The 17289-nt window shown below is 39.4% G+C and overlaps 1 protein-coding gene across 4 annotated transcripts in view; it reads left to right on the top strand.

Annotated features, from left to right (window-relative positions):
* The window catches only part of DDX10 (DEAD-box helicase 10), a 629111-nt gene that overhangs the window by 31355 nt on the left and 580467 nt on the right, over positions 1–17289 (top strand). For all 4 annotated transcript variants that reach the window (XM_045482716.1, XM_045482720.1, XM_045482717.1 and 1 more), the window contains exons 8-11: positions 341–503; positions 2097–2181; positions 13828–13929; positions 15101–15188. In XM_045482716.1, coding sequence (XP_045338672.1) covers positions 341–503; positions 2097–2181; positions 13828–13929; positions 15101–15188 — 438 coding nt within the window. The remainder of the gene's footprint in view (positions 1–340; positions 504–2096; positions 2182–13827; positions 13930–15100; positions 15189–17289) is intronic.

The raw sequence follows: 17289 nt of genomic DNA on the forward strand, positions 1-17289 counted from the left end.
CTGCGATGTCAGTGTCCAGAGCCCGATGTGACATGCCGGGCCCGAACTCACAAAGTGTGAGATCATGAGCTGAGCCAAAGTCAAGGGTTGAATGCTTAACCGACTGAGCCACCCAGGCGCCCCTAAGGGCAGCATATTAAAAAAAAAGTCTTACAGGAAATAATGTGAACAAAAAGTGCTCAAAGACCACAACTCCAGACTGTGTTTCCCTTTCTCTGCCCTACATTTTTTGTTTGGTGAAACTTGTGCTCCTTAAAGCATGTTTGCTGTTAATCTCCCGAGTTTGCCTGACTGCTGCTGTTATCTGGAAGTACCAAACTCCTTTTTCTGTTACTGCCAGGTCCAGTACCTGTATCGGGTGTTCTGTCGGCTACGTCCTGGGATCTCTATCCTTGCGCTGCACGGCCGGCAGCAGCAGATGAGAAGGATGGAGGTCTACAATGAATTCGTCCGCAAGAAGGCTGCAGTCCTCTTTGCTACTGACATTGCAGCCAGGGGGCTGGGTGAGAACTTAGAAGAAAAGATTTTGTGGTCATGGCATATAGAATTTGCTTATAAATGGATGGATTTGGGGATTCGTATAGTTACACTCAAATAATTGGGCCTTTTTTTCTTAGAACAATAAGTAAATTGGTAACCAATATGATTAAGGATACATCAGTGAAAATTTTGGTTGTATTTTCACCTTCTGTGTTTATTGCTTATGGTAATAATCCTAGAATCCTGAGCAGCCCACAGAATCAAAGGCGGATTAAAGGTGTAAAGACACCTTTCTATGTTTCTTTGAAAATTGGAAACTTGATAAAATATTTCAACTTACTTAACAAGAAAATTTGAAATCCCATTTTTTCACCAAATGTTTTTATTTTAAAAGCATACTTAATGTGTTTAAAGTTTCAGAAAGCCACTGTGATACCGTTTTACAGCTGGTGGCTTTGTGGTGGTGGGATGGGGTATGGAAGTAATTACAGGAAGTAGAGATCAGAACACATGACAAGAGAGTAAGTAGGTGGTAATTTAAATTGTTCAGTGGCTTTGTTTTATGTTAATTACTGTGGTAGATTTTAAACATACATGAAGAATACATCTAAGGTACCCTCAGGTATATTACCCAGCTTTGACAACCATCTTTTCCATGATCCCCTTTTTCTTCCTCTCTCCTTGATTTTCTTGGAGTATTTGCAAGTGTATCTCAGACATTATATATGTTTACTCACATGTGACTGGAGGCAGTAGCCAAGTATACATATTTTTAAAGCTCTCTGGCTTGTATTGTTGTTATACCATGACTTTTGGTAAAATCATCATTTTGTATTTACCTTGTCTGGGCTGTGTGATTGTTGTGATTGTATGAGTTTTCTCAAATGTTCTAGCAGATGTCCCATACCTTCTTTGCTACCAGTTCAAACCCAGTCCATTTCTCTCTTCCCTCTCTGGCAAGTTCCATCTCCAGCTCTTACCCACGCTGGTTGCTCCATAAACCTCAGGCATATTTGTCATCCTGACACTCTTCTTTCCAGATCTTTCTTCCTCTTCCTTGACTTATCAGCCCTTTTCTCTATTATGGAAATTGATCTAAAATTCTCACAGCAAAATCCACTAATGACTAAAGGTAGTTCTTTCAAGTAATTGAGAACAGGTTATCTGGAAATGAGTGAAAACTTCTGTAGTCAGAAGTGAGAAAAGGGACTTAGAATCATTAATTTGACTGGAGATGGGAATAGCAAGAAAAGCAAAGTTTCCTTCCTTTAAATTGGGAAACCAGTTTTGTAGTTCACTAGGAGCCCATGAAAAGTGGGTTCTTTTAGGTTATTAAAATTTTATTATTTGTCTGACACGAAGCAATCTCTTCTGTTTCAGATAGAAAAGAATCTTTGTATTCAAACACTGTCATTGATTTTAGTTCACTCTGTCAATGGAGAATTGTTTATTATCTCTTGGTTCCTGTAGTTAATTTTATTTTTAATAAAGTTCACAGATGATATCTATCAGTTTGATGTGATGGAAAGTCCTAGTAAGTGATAATGTAAAATAAAAATAGTGTGGCATGGTAGATCTTGCAACTAGTTTCCTAACTTGATGCTCTTTCTGTTCAGATTTCCCAGCTGTGAATTGGGTTCTTCAGTTTGATTGTCCAGAGGATGCCAACACATACATTCACCGAGCAGGTAGAACTGCCAGGTAGGTGTGCTGGCTCTTTTCTTTGCTGTTGCAGTTGGGAGATGTTTGCTCATGGTAGAATTTTAAATGTTAAGCATCTTTCTGGATAGCATGTGTTAATAATTACCAAAACCTTAGAGTTCTTCCTTTTGCCTCATGTTCCACATTTAAAAACTGATCTTAAGGAAAGAGAGATGGGTAAAGTTACATAAAGATGTTCATCTTACTGACCTGTGTAATGGTTAGGAAATGGAAACAGTCCAAATAATCACAGCAGGGTTATAAGTGATTATGATTGGCCACAGACAGACTGTGTCTTTGGATTTATCTTGTACCATTTATTACCTTATCACAACTGGATGAATATTTATAATGTGGTTGTTGGTGAGACATTGGTACTTGATGATGGAAGAGACACCAACTCTTGGTCTATCTGGGCAGCAGTTCTGCTTTTTATTAAAAAAATTTTTTTTAATGTTTATTTATTTTTGAAAGAGAGAGAGAGAGAGAGGGAGGGAGGGAGGGAGGGAGGGAGGGAGGGGCAGAGAGAGAGAGGGAGACACAGACACAGAATCCAAAGCAGACTCCAGGCTCCTAGCTGTCAGCACAGAGCCCAGCACAGGGCTTGAACTCAAGAACTGTGATCATGACCTGAGCCGAGGTCAGACATTTAAACTGACTGAGCCACCCAGGCGCCCCATGGAAGGATCTTTAGACCCAAGATTTAGACCATCTTCTAAGCAGTGATTTTCCTCCTCTTCTGCTTGCCCTGTGTCCCTTTCAGCAAACAGCCCCAAGTGGCCTCTCTCCCTCATTTGTCTAGTAAATCTCTTTGGCATGCACTGAAATTTCTTTGAATCCACAGTTTTGGGCGGCTTTAAAGAAGTTTTTTTTTTTCTTTTTGGCTGTATCTGGTAGATTTTGTTGTATGTTTTAGCTGAAGTGAAGGGTTTTCATGTCCTTCTGCAGGTGCTGCTTGTCCTTCTGAGAAGTAGAGCCCTTCATTTTACTCATTAAAAAATTTTTGTAACATGTTTGATTGCTTAAACATTTTTGATTGATTCACATTTATCTTTAAATAAAGATATATAGCCATTAAACATGGGCTATAATAAAAATGCACTCAAACGCATTTCTTTTGACCAGCATGAAGGGAGTGAATATTACAATAGTGAAAGATAAAGCTATTTAAAAATGGAATTTATGGGGGTGCCTGGGTGGCTCAGTTGGTTAAGCGTCCAACTTTAGCTCAGGTCGTGATCTCACAGCTCGTGGGTTTGAGCCCCACGTCGGGTTCTGTGCTGACAGCTCGGAGCCTGGAGGCTACTTCTGATTCTGTGTCTCCCTCTGTCTCTGCCCCTCCCCTGCTTGTGCTCTGTTTCTCTCTGTCTCTCTCTCTCTCTCAAAAATAAACAAACATTAAAAATAAAAATTTTTAAAATGGAATTTCTGTGCTACAGGGTAAAAAGTAAGTCTTTTTATTGTAGTTAACAATATAATTTGAATAAACAGTGGAGTTAGAACTGGGTTCTATATATGGTGCTGTGGTGCTTTTAGACAAACTTGCCTGTAAAGTGGTTACCTTTTGGCTTCTAATGGGGTCTAAGGAAAAAGGACCTGGGTAGATGAGCAGGCTTGTTTTCCGTTTTATAGGAAGATGGGTGGTGGTGTCAGTGATCTTTGTGTCGGGTACATGTTTGGGTTATCTTTCATAGTGAGATGTTCAGAAGTCGTAAGTAGTAGTGGTTGGCGGAATGAGAATTCCTCTGCTGTTTAACTCTTCTCAGTAAACGTGAGGCATGTATGAGTTTGTACTTGTACCCATGCACACATTTTCCATTTTAGAGAAAGTGGGATGTAGCCTCGCACACAGGCGTGTTAGTGTTAGTTGTGCCATTTGGTGTTGACATAGACAGGGGAAACGGATTTCTTTAGGGAACACTTATAAATAGTATTTTAAAATTATTCTTCCTTAATGAAGATGATTGGACATCTCATTGCATCAGAAAACAGTTCACCGAAGAGGAATATTTCGGGGTTTTTCGTTCCCAGAGAGGTTGTTAAAAATCTTCTGTAGCTGAACATGCCAGGGTGAACATTAAATTGGTCCTAATGACTGGAGATGAAAAGGAGCTACAACAACATCACGATTGTATTTGAAAAGAAAATACTAATTTGAAAAACTGTTGTAATGCAATTTCTAATGTCATTAATTTTTAAAATACAAGTCTGTTTGATCCCTCATAACCAATTAAAAATGTTTTGAATTGACTCTTTTAGATGAGTAGTCAGTGGAAATGTTTAGGATACGCAATACTTATTTTTTCTTGGGCAGTTTAATAAAAAAATAATGAAATTGCAGTTTAAAAGTTGCCATTAATGGGCTTACAGATAATTAGAAAGTTTCTTGGGCCACGAGACTGAATAATTGAATTGAATAAAGGCTAAATTAGAATTTGAAACTAATTAAAATCCTGTGTTTATGCTGTAATTAAAACTGGGTTGCCAGATAGTGGTTACTTGTGGAAGTGAGCTATAATATATGAATATGGAAAAATGAATTCAGTGCTTTGTGGCAGAATAGCTAAGGTTTGGGGAATCTTTTTTTTCCTTTCGAAGTGTTTTAGCTAAGTGAAAATAGTGATTTAGGCATTTGTCTTGAAGTACTTTGTTTTAATGTATTATTTACTTAAAATTCTCATGATCCTTAGTATTGGGAAAATTTTTGTCTATTTTCTTTAACCATCCACATCTCTTTTAACAAATGATCTCCTTTAGAGACAGGGAAGGCAAGGAATAGGAATATAATTTTATCAAGCTGTATTCTGTGGTGCATTACTTAAAAATGATTGTTTTTAGGGCTTGCAGTTTTGGGTACTCAAAAAACCAGGCTCTTCCATTGTCTTAGGAAAATGCCCATTTGAAAATAAAAAATTGGGGAATGGAGAGTAAGTAGGTATACATAGGATACTCCTCTTTTTTTGTTTTTTTTTTTGAATATTTTTATTTGGGGGGTAGGAGTCTGTGGATGGAAGATGTGAGTTATATGTAACTGTTCATATGTAAACATTTGGGAGTTTTTATTAAATATAAAAAGTGAGAGTCCAGGTGCCTGGAAGCTCAGTAGAGCATGAGACTCTTGATCTCTAGATTGTGAGTTCAAACCCCCCACTGTGACTAGAGCTTACTTTAAAACAAAAGGTGAGTTATATATCAGAGTGTGTGTTTGTATATAATATAAAATATATACTAAAATATAATATATAATTATATTCCAGCTGAGTCTTGCCTGGCTGCATTTTGTGGCTTTCAGACTTTGTGAGTGATTTAGACAGCAGTGTGAGATTCCACTAGGGGGCAGCAGAGGCCAGTTCTTTGCATTACACACTCATGGCTGCCCTGTAGATCAACAGCAGCAAAGAGGATGCAAAGTAGTTAAAATTTTTGCTGTGCTAACTTTGAAGAGTTTATGGTTTGTGGAAAATACTGGTACTTTATGGAAGAGATAATAGATTTTTTAAAAAGTATCCTTAATTGTTTTGTAAATTGAAATAATAAGAGTGAAAAGACAATTTCCATGAGCATTAATTTACTGAAGCTTACTCTGAATATCTTAGGAATGAGATAAGAGGAATCTTTTGCTAGTGAAAATTTGTGCTTCTTTAAAGCTAAGACTTGGTAAGATCCTAAATTTAGCCTGTTTCTTCTGGATGTACTGGTGCTGCTTTGTTTCTTTACATGACTGTCTGCCTTGGTCTGCTACTATTTAGAATTTAAAGGTTTTTTTTTTTTTTTTTTAAAGGGAAAAACCAATTTTTTATTTTGTATCAAGAAGCAATGAGCTGGGGTAGTGTAGGGCCAAAATAGTTACAGAGGTAGGTAAGAGGACTGAGCCTTCTCAGTTGTGGGCTAGTTCCAGGCCCTTCCCCCTTGCCCTCCTGCTGTCACTTCTCAGCACAGCAGGCAGAGTTATCCTTTTAAACACAAGTCAGATGAAGTCAGTCCTCTCAGGGCTTCCTGTTCACTCAGAATAAAAGCCAATGACCTGATATTATTCAGTCCCCTCCAACCTTACTTTCTATTCCCTGCTTGTCCCTATATTCCACACTGGTCAGACTGTTTCTCCTTTATGCCGACCACGTTCCCCCCACCTCCCCCAGCCCCCACCCCCTCCACCCCCAAGGCCTTTATGTTACTGTTTCTTTTGCTGGAATGGTTTTTCCTCAAGTATCTGCATGACTGTCTTTCTTAACCTGCCCCAACTACTCTTCCTAACCTCAGTCTGTATTTTCTTTTTTCCCCATAGCACTTAATACCTTCATGTATAGTAGAGCATTTCCTTATTACAGTGAATCTTTTTCTCTTCACTAGAACGTAGGCTCCATAAAGACTAGGGAAATATGTCTTCTTAATTGATATACCCTGAGTGCTTAGAACAGGCCTTGGCAAAGAGTAGACAGCTGAGATAACACAGTGACTTTCTCAAATCAGACTCCTGAATCAGAGCTTCCCTAAAATTAATTATCTCTTGCAGTATAACAGATTATCCCACAACTCAGTGTCTAAAAGCGAGAACTAGATGTTCTCTCCTGGTTTCCGTGGATCGGAAATGCTGGGGTGGCTCGTTCGGGTTCTCTGACTTCTCATCTGCATCCTTGCAGGTCTGGAGCCCAGGTCTGCGGTCATGGTGTCACGCAGTCCTTGAAGGCTCCGCTGGGGCTGGATCCCCTTCCAAGCCCGTTCGTCTGCTTGTTGGTCAGAGGTGCCTCTCAGTTCCTTCCATACCTTTTTTCTTTTCTTGAGACTTTTCATAACAGAGCAGTTGGTTGGCTTCCTCAGAGAGAGCACGAGAGAGAAAGAGGGAGTAAGGTGGCGGCAGCGGTGTCTTTTGTGACTTAGAACTTGGAACCCAAACTCCATCTTACCGTAGCATCCTAGTGGTCGTACAGATCAGCCTTATTCTGTGTGGGGAGGACCACAAGGCTGTGGATGCCAGAAGGTCCCGATTTTTGGGAGCCGTTTTAGGAGCTGCCCACCACACCTGAAAGCAAGCTCTCCTGACAGTTTGAAAGATAAAGGATGGTAATGGCAAGGAATGTGCGAGGCAGGAAGAGGTCTGGGAACCCCGCTGTAGCTCCACAGGGCCATTCTCGTCACCTCAGGGTAGGCTCTGGCCAAGACTGACCTCACAGTCACTAAGCCACGCGTGCCGTTTATCACTTTCACCGTTGGGCCACCGCTAGGCTCACTCACATGGCTGACTGCAGAGACCTGCCGCTTGAATCCACAGACTTCAGACAAACCTGGTACATCTGTTATTTAGCGTCTCCTGCATGAGGGCTCCCATGCAGGCACGCGGTGTGTTTGTTTCCCCGGAGGCCTGTCGTTAGTCTGTTTATGAGGAGATTTGACCGTGTTATTTTTTTTTTCAGCCGGAGGAGTCTCCGTGTCCTTCCCTGTCATTCCCACAGGGAGCGAGCGGGTTGTGACCTAACCGTTTACTTGGTAACTCTCAGGTCTCTGTTGAGTGAACAAATGGAAGAGCTCAGTCAGTCTTTATACCAGCCTGGTGGGAGAGGCCTTTTTGTCAGGAAATGACTTCTCAGGCTTGCGAGGTAAAATGTGTCTAAGATCCCTTGGGAAATACCAGGACTGGGATGTGTCCTCAGGTCTCTCTGACCCCGCAGCTCCTGTTCTTGCCAGTGTGCCCCAAAGCAGATGTTTTCAGTTAGTGAAATCTAGTGGCTGCTGCTCCCAGGCAGGGTTTCCCTAAGGTGAGAAAGCCAGGTGCTTGGAGAAGGAGGGTAGGTATCCTTATTTAAACTTGCTGTCATTTGAGGGGGCGCCTGGGTGGCGCAGTCGGTTAAGCGTCCGACTTCAGCCAGGTCACGATCTCGCGGTCCGGGAGTTCGAGCCCCGCGTCAGGCTATGGGCTGATGGCTCAGAGCCTGGAGCCTGTTTCCGATTCTGTGTCTCCCTCTCTCTCTGCCCCTCCCCCGTTCATGCTCTGTCTCTCTCTGTCCCAAAAATAAATAAAAACGTTGGGAAAAAAAAAAAAAAAATTTAAACTTGCTGTCATTTGTGATCATGAAGGCCAACTAAAAATAAATGCACTTTCCTTCTTTATTTGGATTATTAGAGGCAGATATCCCATAGTTGATCAACACTATCCTGGAAAGTCAAGAAATTTAGGTTTGGATCTAGCTCTGTCACCTGCTGGCTTTGTACCTTTTGATCAGTTCTTAATCTCTTTAAGCCTCAGTTTCTTCTCCTGGCATTAATCATCTCTTTCAGTAGTTTCCAGAAAGTGATTTCAGGTAGTATAGTTTTTAGGTACCACTTATATGTGTTTTCTTCTTGTTTTTAATGTATTAAAACTTAGTCTTGTTTTTAAGTTCTGGGGACAGAGTTGATAGAGTCTAATGATTTCTGCCTTTTCTGTGTGAACTCCCTAAATCCTTGTTCTTACTCAGTTTGCTAGAAGCTTTCTGTGCAACACATATTAGCCAACTTGGTTTTTTTTTTTTTTAATTTTTATGAACTTTGTCAAACTGTTGAACCTATTATGGTGTACCTGTTTGTATTTCCAAAATCTTATGCTGCAGATGACTTTATTTTACCCAGAATATTTCCCGGTCTGTCCTTTTCTCTTTTAAATCTAGTGTAGAGTCTTTAGATAGGATTCTGTGAGTCAGGGATACCTCTTTTCCTGGAATAAGCTCTCCTCTGTACCACACTGTGCAGGAGGAACAGAATGTTTAAGTGTGATTCCTGTGGCCTATCTGTATGCATCTACTTGGCTGATGCCCTGTTGAACCTCAGTGACAGGTGCTCTTGGGGCTGGTTGCCACTGGTGAGGCTAAGGTGTAGGAGGACAGAAGGGGATGCAGGGAGGAGGGAAAAGAAAGGCTAGTATGTTAAGAATCACAGGTATAGAACTTTAGGTTCTGAAGGAACCTGAATCATCTCATTCATCATCTAAGTGGCTCAGGTGGTTAAGTGTCCGACTCTGGCTCAGGTCATGATCTTGCGGTTCGTGAGTTTGAGCCCCGCATCAGGCTCTCCGCTGTCAGTGCAGAGCCCACTTTGGATCTTCTGTCTGCCCCCTCCATGCCGTGCACACTGTCTTTCTCTCTCTCTCTCTCAAAAATAAACATTTAATACATTTTTAAAAAAAAGTATATAATTTATAAATAAGAATGTAATATATGGTGATAAAATGACTCATTATCCAGGGTTATAAAACTAATGAATAGTACAGCTAGGGCTTGAATTCAGTTCTTTAGACTCCAAATCCAGTGTTCTATCTGCTTACACAACTTCTGGTGGTTTTTTGCATCTGTTTACTCATCAGATATTTGGTGAGCAGCTTTTAGGTACAAATGTATGGTAGGTATGGAACATGCATTCATATATGTCCTCAAATTTACTAATCGAGGTCAGGAAGTACCCTAATATTAATAGTACTAAGATGTGTTAAATGAAGTAAGAATGACACAAAGATGTAGATTTTGAAAGCACATATGTTTTCATTTTTTACTTCATAAGGACTTTTGTTACAAAAATAGTGCTTATTCACTATATAGATTCTATCTTTTTTAATGTTTTATTTTGAGAGAGAGAGGAAGAGAGTGGGAGGGGCAGAGAGAGAGGGAGACACAGAATCTGAAGCAGGTTCGAGGCTCTGAGCTGTCAGCATGAAGCCTGATGTAGGGCTCTGACCTGAGCCAAAGTTGGACGCTTAACTGACTGAGCCACCCAGGCGCCCCTCACTATATAGATTCTAGACATTGGCAGAACCTACCAGCTACATCATACCACCTAGAGAAATTTTCATGTATGTTGTATATATATTTTTAAAATTACAAAAAGGGAATTATTCTAAATAGAATCTCTTACACCCTGCTCTGTAACTTGGAGAACCAGACCGGGAGAACGGAGAATGGCCAGGCAGTTGTGAGCCCTGGCAGATCTTGCTGAATGGGCAAAATTTAAGGGACACTTAAAATGTTAGCTAGAATGGAGTTTACGTGTTGGGGAGAAGGCATTGGAATAGCTGAGGACTAGTGGTTACTGGGTGGAACACAAATTAGTGCCAGAACAGCAGGGCTTTTCCTCCTTCCTTTGGTCAGAGTTTGTTTTGAGGTTAAAATAACCAGTGGGACCCAGAAGTCAGTGGTCTGGGTCTCTCACGTTGAGCTAGAAATGCCAGTGAGCTGTATGTAGCATGTGAAGGCAGACAATTGTGATCAACCTATTAGGGGTCTGTATAGCTGATAGAGGTAATGAACTGCAAGTTTAAAGCCTCTGATATGCAATGATTAGCTGGAGATTTTTGTTTTTGTTTCGTATTTCTGTTTTTTTGTGGGTGTTTTTGGATAATTTCTTGGTCTTCCCAGAAATTTGCCTTCTCTACCAATTGCTTGTGTAAAAAAGATTGGCAAATTAATGTAAAATGAAGTCCTTCCTAAATTCTAAAGGGCTACGTAAATGTAACGTACTACTACAGATGGTGAAAATGAGATTTTTGTTGTTGTTGTGTTTCAGTTGCAGGGCTTTTATTTGGTGCCTACAATGTTTCTTATAATAACCTGTGTATTATGGAATTCCAAAATGTAGATCTTGTGAAGAACATTTATTTCTCTTTATATATATACTAAGCCTCAGTCCTTGGATATTGCTTTTGAAATATAAAAAGCTGGCTCATGGGTAAATAGACTATCCGTGTAAGCATTTGAAAGAAAAAAAATGTGCTTCTGCCTTCTTTTCAAATGTGTATTTATTTTTAAAATGAAAGCTTACTGGAAATTCTTGGGTGTTGGTGTGTAGGAGATAATTTGTGCTTTCTGTATGTTGTTTTAGGGAAAAGATGTTTGTGATGTTCAATAGGTAAAGTGACCAGTTATGATCTTTTCTGTAGATGCTTGCCTTATGGGGTTCGACTTTGGACATTTTTTTCCATTTTCCTTTGGGAATTTTGTTCTTCTAAATTCCAGTGTTGTACTCTGTCTTAACCTTGTGCAGATCTATGTGTCTGTTGGCTATAGTTGTAAAAGGTTTGGATATGGCCCATGTGTGACTTGAATCCTGATCTATTCTTCCAGATTATTCTTGGGTACCTGAATGGTATAATGATTAGGCTTATTATTCTTGTTTATTCGTCCATCTGAAGATCCAAGGGCTTCAGGGAATGCTGTTTTGATACCTTAGAGATTTCTGTTAACCCCTTTGCCCCTGTTCTGGCACACATTATGTAGGCCTGGTGGCATGTTTATTTTCTCTCTCCATCTCTGAATTTGGATATAGACTGTTAAAGAGATCAATTACCCTTTAAGCCACCCATACCCATCTCCCTTCTTCCTAATTGTTCCTCTCTGGGCCACATGAGATAAGCTTTCTTACTTCTGAAGATAATTGACCTCATCTCAAGAGTTTGGCTACCTTGAGGGCATTTTGATATAGTGCACAGCACGGTAGTCATTATTAACCGATATCTGTCCCCTTTGCCTTTAACCTGTTGTTGGTGAGATGTTGGAGCTTCAGAAGTTGAGATGTCTCTCAGATACCTTGTCTACTCTGGGTTTTGCCTCACTACTTCATATAATAGTGATTCCTGCCTTCACAGATGGTTTAATCCAGTACCGCTTAGGGGAATGCTTTTTCATGTTTCTTCATAGTAAATGATGTTGAAACATTTTGAATCGTAGTAGGTGTTGAAATACAGTGAGGAAGGTATTTGGTACTAGTTTCTCATTTATGAAACAGTAAAAGCTTTACTCTATCTCCTGTTAAATACCCATGCATTAGAAACCCTAGAAAAAGCTAATGAGCCTGAAGAAGACAAAACTATCCACTGGACTCTCGTCAGATGTTGCCTTTTCTCCCTGGAAAACTGGATTCTCCCCTAATGTTTGACTAATTCCCAATTTTTTAGATCTCTGCTCTTAGAAGCCATTTGCCCAGGGCAGTTTTCTTGACACCTAGACAGCATTCAGTGGAGTTCTCTGTTAACGGTTTTATAGCTTCCTGTACACCTGCTAACACTCCTACCACTTTATTGTTATTTGATGTTTTGGTATCTGTCCCTAATAGTCTGTAAGCTCTGTAACAGCCACAACTATGTCAGTTTTAGTGCCTGGCATTTAGTGGCCCTTTAAATTTTTTTTTTTTAATATATGAGTTAAAGATAAATTTTAGCACTTTGGATATGTTTTATTTCTTACTTTTCTCTGTGTGTACTCATAAAGGTGTATACATATATGTAGATATTTCTATAAAGATATTACCCTGGAATTTCACCTTGCTTGTTGGAGTAGAGTTTTAAAATCAGCATGATGTGAAATTGCCCTTCCATCTTTATCGTACATAGAGTAAGTCAACACAATTTTTCCCTCCAGCGTTCATTGATAAACTTGTGTACAGTGGTATTCTGTCTCTCTATACATAGCCATCCAGAGTTCTCCAGAACCAGACTCTGATGTACCCATCTGGCAATCCTCCCTGCTGTCCACTTGGTTACCCTGGTTCGGTTGGGTTTCTCCTATCTTAAGTTAGCTAAGTTTGCCCTATGTTTTCTGGTTTCCACTCCTTAGTTCATGCCATTCTCCCGCTTTGGAAGACCCTATCTTTTCCCTTTCTGTTCACCTTCAAGGTCCTCCTCAAATTCTACCTGGCCCTGACCCACTCTGAGTGGTCTTTTTCCTCTTCTGAGTTTTTGCCATTTATTGCCCCTGGTCGTCCTTTGACATTTAGTAATGTTACCACATTGGGGATGTTGTCTTGATTTTGTGTGTGTTTGTGTTTTCTAGTCAGCTAGATTGTTTGACCATTGAAGACAGAAATACTCTTCTGTTTCTTTGTGTTCTTCACAGTTTAGGCCTGGCACAAAGTTTCTCACTAAATAATTTATTTGGTTTTAACTATAAAAAGTTGCTCCTCACATTTTATAGCATGAACCTTGAATAGAGTGCTTTGATGAGAATATTTTTCATTTTGTGTCTTTAAAAAACATTCCACGAATATCCAGTTCTGTTTTGTCTTACTGCTTGCACGTAATGGCTGACCCTGAGTTATAGGGGAGTCTGTATGCAATTAGCACAAGAGGTTTAGTAGCTGTGGGTGCATTGTGGCCCAGTTACGTCGAAATTTCTGGTGATGCAGCATGAAATAAGAATTTTACTAGGTGAGGGAAAAGAATGGATCGGAGGATAGCTTTTCACTTGAGCAGAGATCCATTTCTTAAAACTATGGCACTGTTTTCTGAAAACAGTGCTATTCCCAAGGTATAAAATCCCCAGAAAGACGATTTGATTCCTTAATACAGTGGGTGCCGTGTTCTTACATGACTAATTGTAACCTAATACTCTCGTGGCTTAAATGAGATTGCTACAGAGAACTATTTAAGAAATTCCTTTTAATTGATTTGTTTCTTAGGATCTGGCTCTCATACCTTGGTATAGCCTAAAAGTCACTTGGAATTGTAATTAGTAGTGGAATGTTGAAAAAGATGCTCAGAGCCCTCGTTGTCTGTCATCACAGAAGTGAACAAAATGGCATTCCTAATATTTACTAAATAGGTGAACCTGCTTCTTTGTTACCTGTTTGTCAGACTGTTGAAATGTAAAATGCAGATTGCACTGATGTGGAAGAGATTATTTGTTGGTTTAGGTACAAAGAGGATGGTGAAGCTTTATTAATTTTACTTCCCTCTGAAGAAAAAGGAATGGTGCAGCAGCTTCTCCAGAAGAAAGTGCCTGTGAAGGAAATCAGGTAAGAACTGCTGGGTGTGTTGAAGTTACCGTTAGGAGAACAGAGGTGCAGAATCATCATGCTGCTTATGTACACTTCATTCCCTCCTCCCTCTCGTCTTCCACTGTCTGCTTTGTGACTTTTTTTGTTTGCTAGTGTTCTTCTAAACACGTTTCCTGGAAGACTGTTAATGCAGAAAATAAGATGAAATGGAGAACTTGTTAGCTTCACTAGGCATTGATTGTTGAAGAGATTATACATATTGGATAAAATTTGTAGGGTCGTATGTCCTTTTCAGAGGACTCTGCTGTCCATTGAAGATACTCAGATTGTCAGCAGATTTGATCAGGATCGGAGTTTCATCTGCACTGGGGTCCTTGAAACATCCTGGCTTTACTTGGAGGGAAGATTTGGAGGGTGTTTAGATGGGAAGTGGGGCAGGTGGGTTGGGTAAGGGTTCGATGGAACAAGACTGAATTGAAATTGTTGAGGCTAAGTGAAAGTTTTCTACCTTTTGTGTCTTTAATTTTATATATGATTTTATAATTAAAGTAAAAACCACCTCGTCCACCCCCATCTACTACTACCCCAGCTTTGCTGGAGCAGAGTGGTTCGGTTTATAATCAGGGAAAAAAGTGGGATTTATTTTGTGAAACATAGACCCTTGTAAGAATTTCATTCTTTCCTGTAGTTTCCCTTGGTGGAGTTAAGTAGCAATTCTGTTACATTGTGCCTGATTTCCAGATAAGGAGACCATTATTTATATCTTTTGGCTCCTTGCTTATTATTTGAAATTGGCTTTATGATATTTGGCTGAAAATGGAAGTACTTACAACAATGACATTAACTTTCATTTATTCTATTGCATGGACAGATCTCCTGTTAGAGTATTTTCTAACATTACGGACCTAAGAAGCAACCAGTGATAATTGAATGTTAACCTTAGTATCTTACACTTAGCATGGGGCATTTAGAGATGATTTCTGATCTTGATCTTTTTTCCCCCTTGCATTATGCAGAATACCTGAGAGTCAGGTTTACGTCTAGTGTAATTTCAGTCTAATCTGGCTCCTAGATGAGAAATAATGTTATAGGTTTAAAAATACTGAGGAAGATAGGAAAATGCTATATACTGTTTTCAGTTTCTAAAATTGAGATGTCTAAGTTTAACCTGTATTTTTTTGTTACAAAGAATTAATCCAGAAAAACTTATAGACGTCCAGAAAAAATTGGAATCATTTTTAGCACAAGATCAAGATTTAAAAGAAAGAGCTCAAAGGGTAAGTCGTTGGTAAATTGGATACCTTAGTTGGAATGGAGCATATAATAAAGTTAGAATTCATCATTTTCTACTACTTTACGTTTCATGGTTATGCTTCAGGTAGTCAAATGGTGCAGTTCACAGATAACGAGAACATTCTTTAACTTTTAAAAAGACTCTGTGCCTCGAAGTGTCCGGGTGGCTCAGTCGGTTAAACGTCCAACTCTTGATTTTGGCTCAGGTGATGATTTCACGGTTTTTAGGATTGATCCCCACATTGGGTTCTGCGCTAGTGGCATAGAGCCTGCTTGGGATTCTCTCTCTCTCTGCCCCTCCCTTGCTCACACTCTCTCTTTTTCTCTCAAAATAAATAAACATTTTTAAAAAACTAAAAAAAAAAGATTATGTATTTCTTAGAACAAACTGGGAAAATGTCAGCTTTGTGCTTCTTCAGCAAGCTTATTGTAATTTCTTATATTAGCTTAAATTTCTAGAAAGCATAGCACTTTTACTGAATCCTCTTTAAGAATGAAATTTTAATCTATAAATATGACTTAATGTTCCCAAATTACTTTTTTTTGACTTAGAAATCCTCTTGATTAGCAAATACAAAGAATTACCACTTTCAGTTAAACTTACTTTTCTGTTCCTAGAGTGCCTAGCAGTAGATGCTTTAGAAAAGGAAGAAGGGAAGTAATTTTGTGTTGTGCTAACAGCTTCCTAGTCTCTAAACAGACAAATATTTGAATCCCTGTTACAAAGCTCATCCTTTTCGCCACGCTCTTAGGTACATGGAGGTTACCAGATCTACATATTCTCTCTCTCTCTGCGTCTCCCATAACATATCAGCAGTGAGTTAAGAGTGTCAGGATTCAAAGGGTGGATTCTGTGTCAGCAGAGAGATGAAATGAGAGGAAGGAAATAAGAGATGTGGAAAGAGCATCCTAAGTGGATAAGGAGCCTGAGCAGAGAAATGGTCAGTAGTGAGGCTTTTCCGTTATGGTTTTGAAACTGGATATTCTTGGGAAAGAAGTTTTATTTAAAGAGCAGATTTTACGTTTCTGGTTAAAAATTAACTTCTGTTATATTTTATCAAGTTAGCCTCACTCTGCTTAAAATACCATGAGTGATGAAAGCTGGAATTTAAATGCTTACTTTGTGTAAAGTGCTTAGTCATGATGTGACTTTGTTACATGGCAGTTTGATACGTGTTCTTTCTTCATCTTTCCAACAACCCAGGAGGGAGGCAATACTGATGTGACTTTACACAGGAGTAAATAGTAGATGGAGAAAATTAAAAATTGTCCAGGATCGGGGTGCCTGGGTGGCTCAGTCGGTTGAACGTCCAACTTCGGCTCAGGTCATGATCTCGCGGTTCGTGAGTTCAAGCCCCATGTTGGGCTCTGTGCTGTCAGCTCAGAGCCTGGAGCCTGTTTCAGATTCTGTGTCCCCCTCTCTCTCCGCCCCACCCCTGCCTGTACTCTTTCTCTGTCTTTCAAAAATGAATAAACATAAAAAAAAAAATTAAAAAAAAAAATTGTCCAGGATCACATAAGCTGTTAAGTAGCAGACCTGAGACTGATATCCACATTTGACTTTCTTCAGAAATTCCATGATACATCAGGAGGATTATAAGAAAAGCAAATACTGAACTGTGCCAAGTTGGATTTCTATAGTCTCACTTTACCTGAAATCTAATGAAAAAGACCTTTAAAGGGGAAATTTTTTTTCCTTAATTTTTGGGTATGTAAACAGTTGTGTGTGCAGATATCATCTAGCAGACATTGTTTAAATCTTTTAGAAAGTTTGGAAATAGTATGCACATTTAAAACTATTATACATGAATTCTGAGATGTCATGACTTACTGCATACGTAAGAGGTCATTCAATCATGAATCAGGAAATAAGGAACAATGGAAGGATGTTTCACTAGTTTGTGCATACAACAAATGAGCCTTCCAGAGCAAAGATTATAGAATGCACATTGAAATAAATGATGTGATTTATTGGGTGTCACGCATGGTTTAGCAGAATGGCTAACTGTATTGCCAGCAGCAGCAAGCTATCTAGTTTCATAGAAGTGATTTTCTAGCCTTTGATTATAATCTGGAGAGAACAAA

This window comes from Leopardus geoffroyi, chromosome D1, assembly GCF_018350155.1.
Source record: "Leopardus geoffroyi isolate Oge1 chromosome D1, O.geoffroyi_Oge1_pat1.0, whole genome shotgun sequence".
In the NCBI taxonomy this organism is placed as follows: Eukaryota; Metazoa; Chordata; class Mammalia; order Carnivora; family Felidae; genus Leopardus; species Leopardus geoffroyi.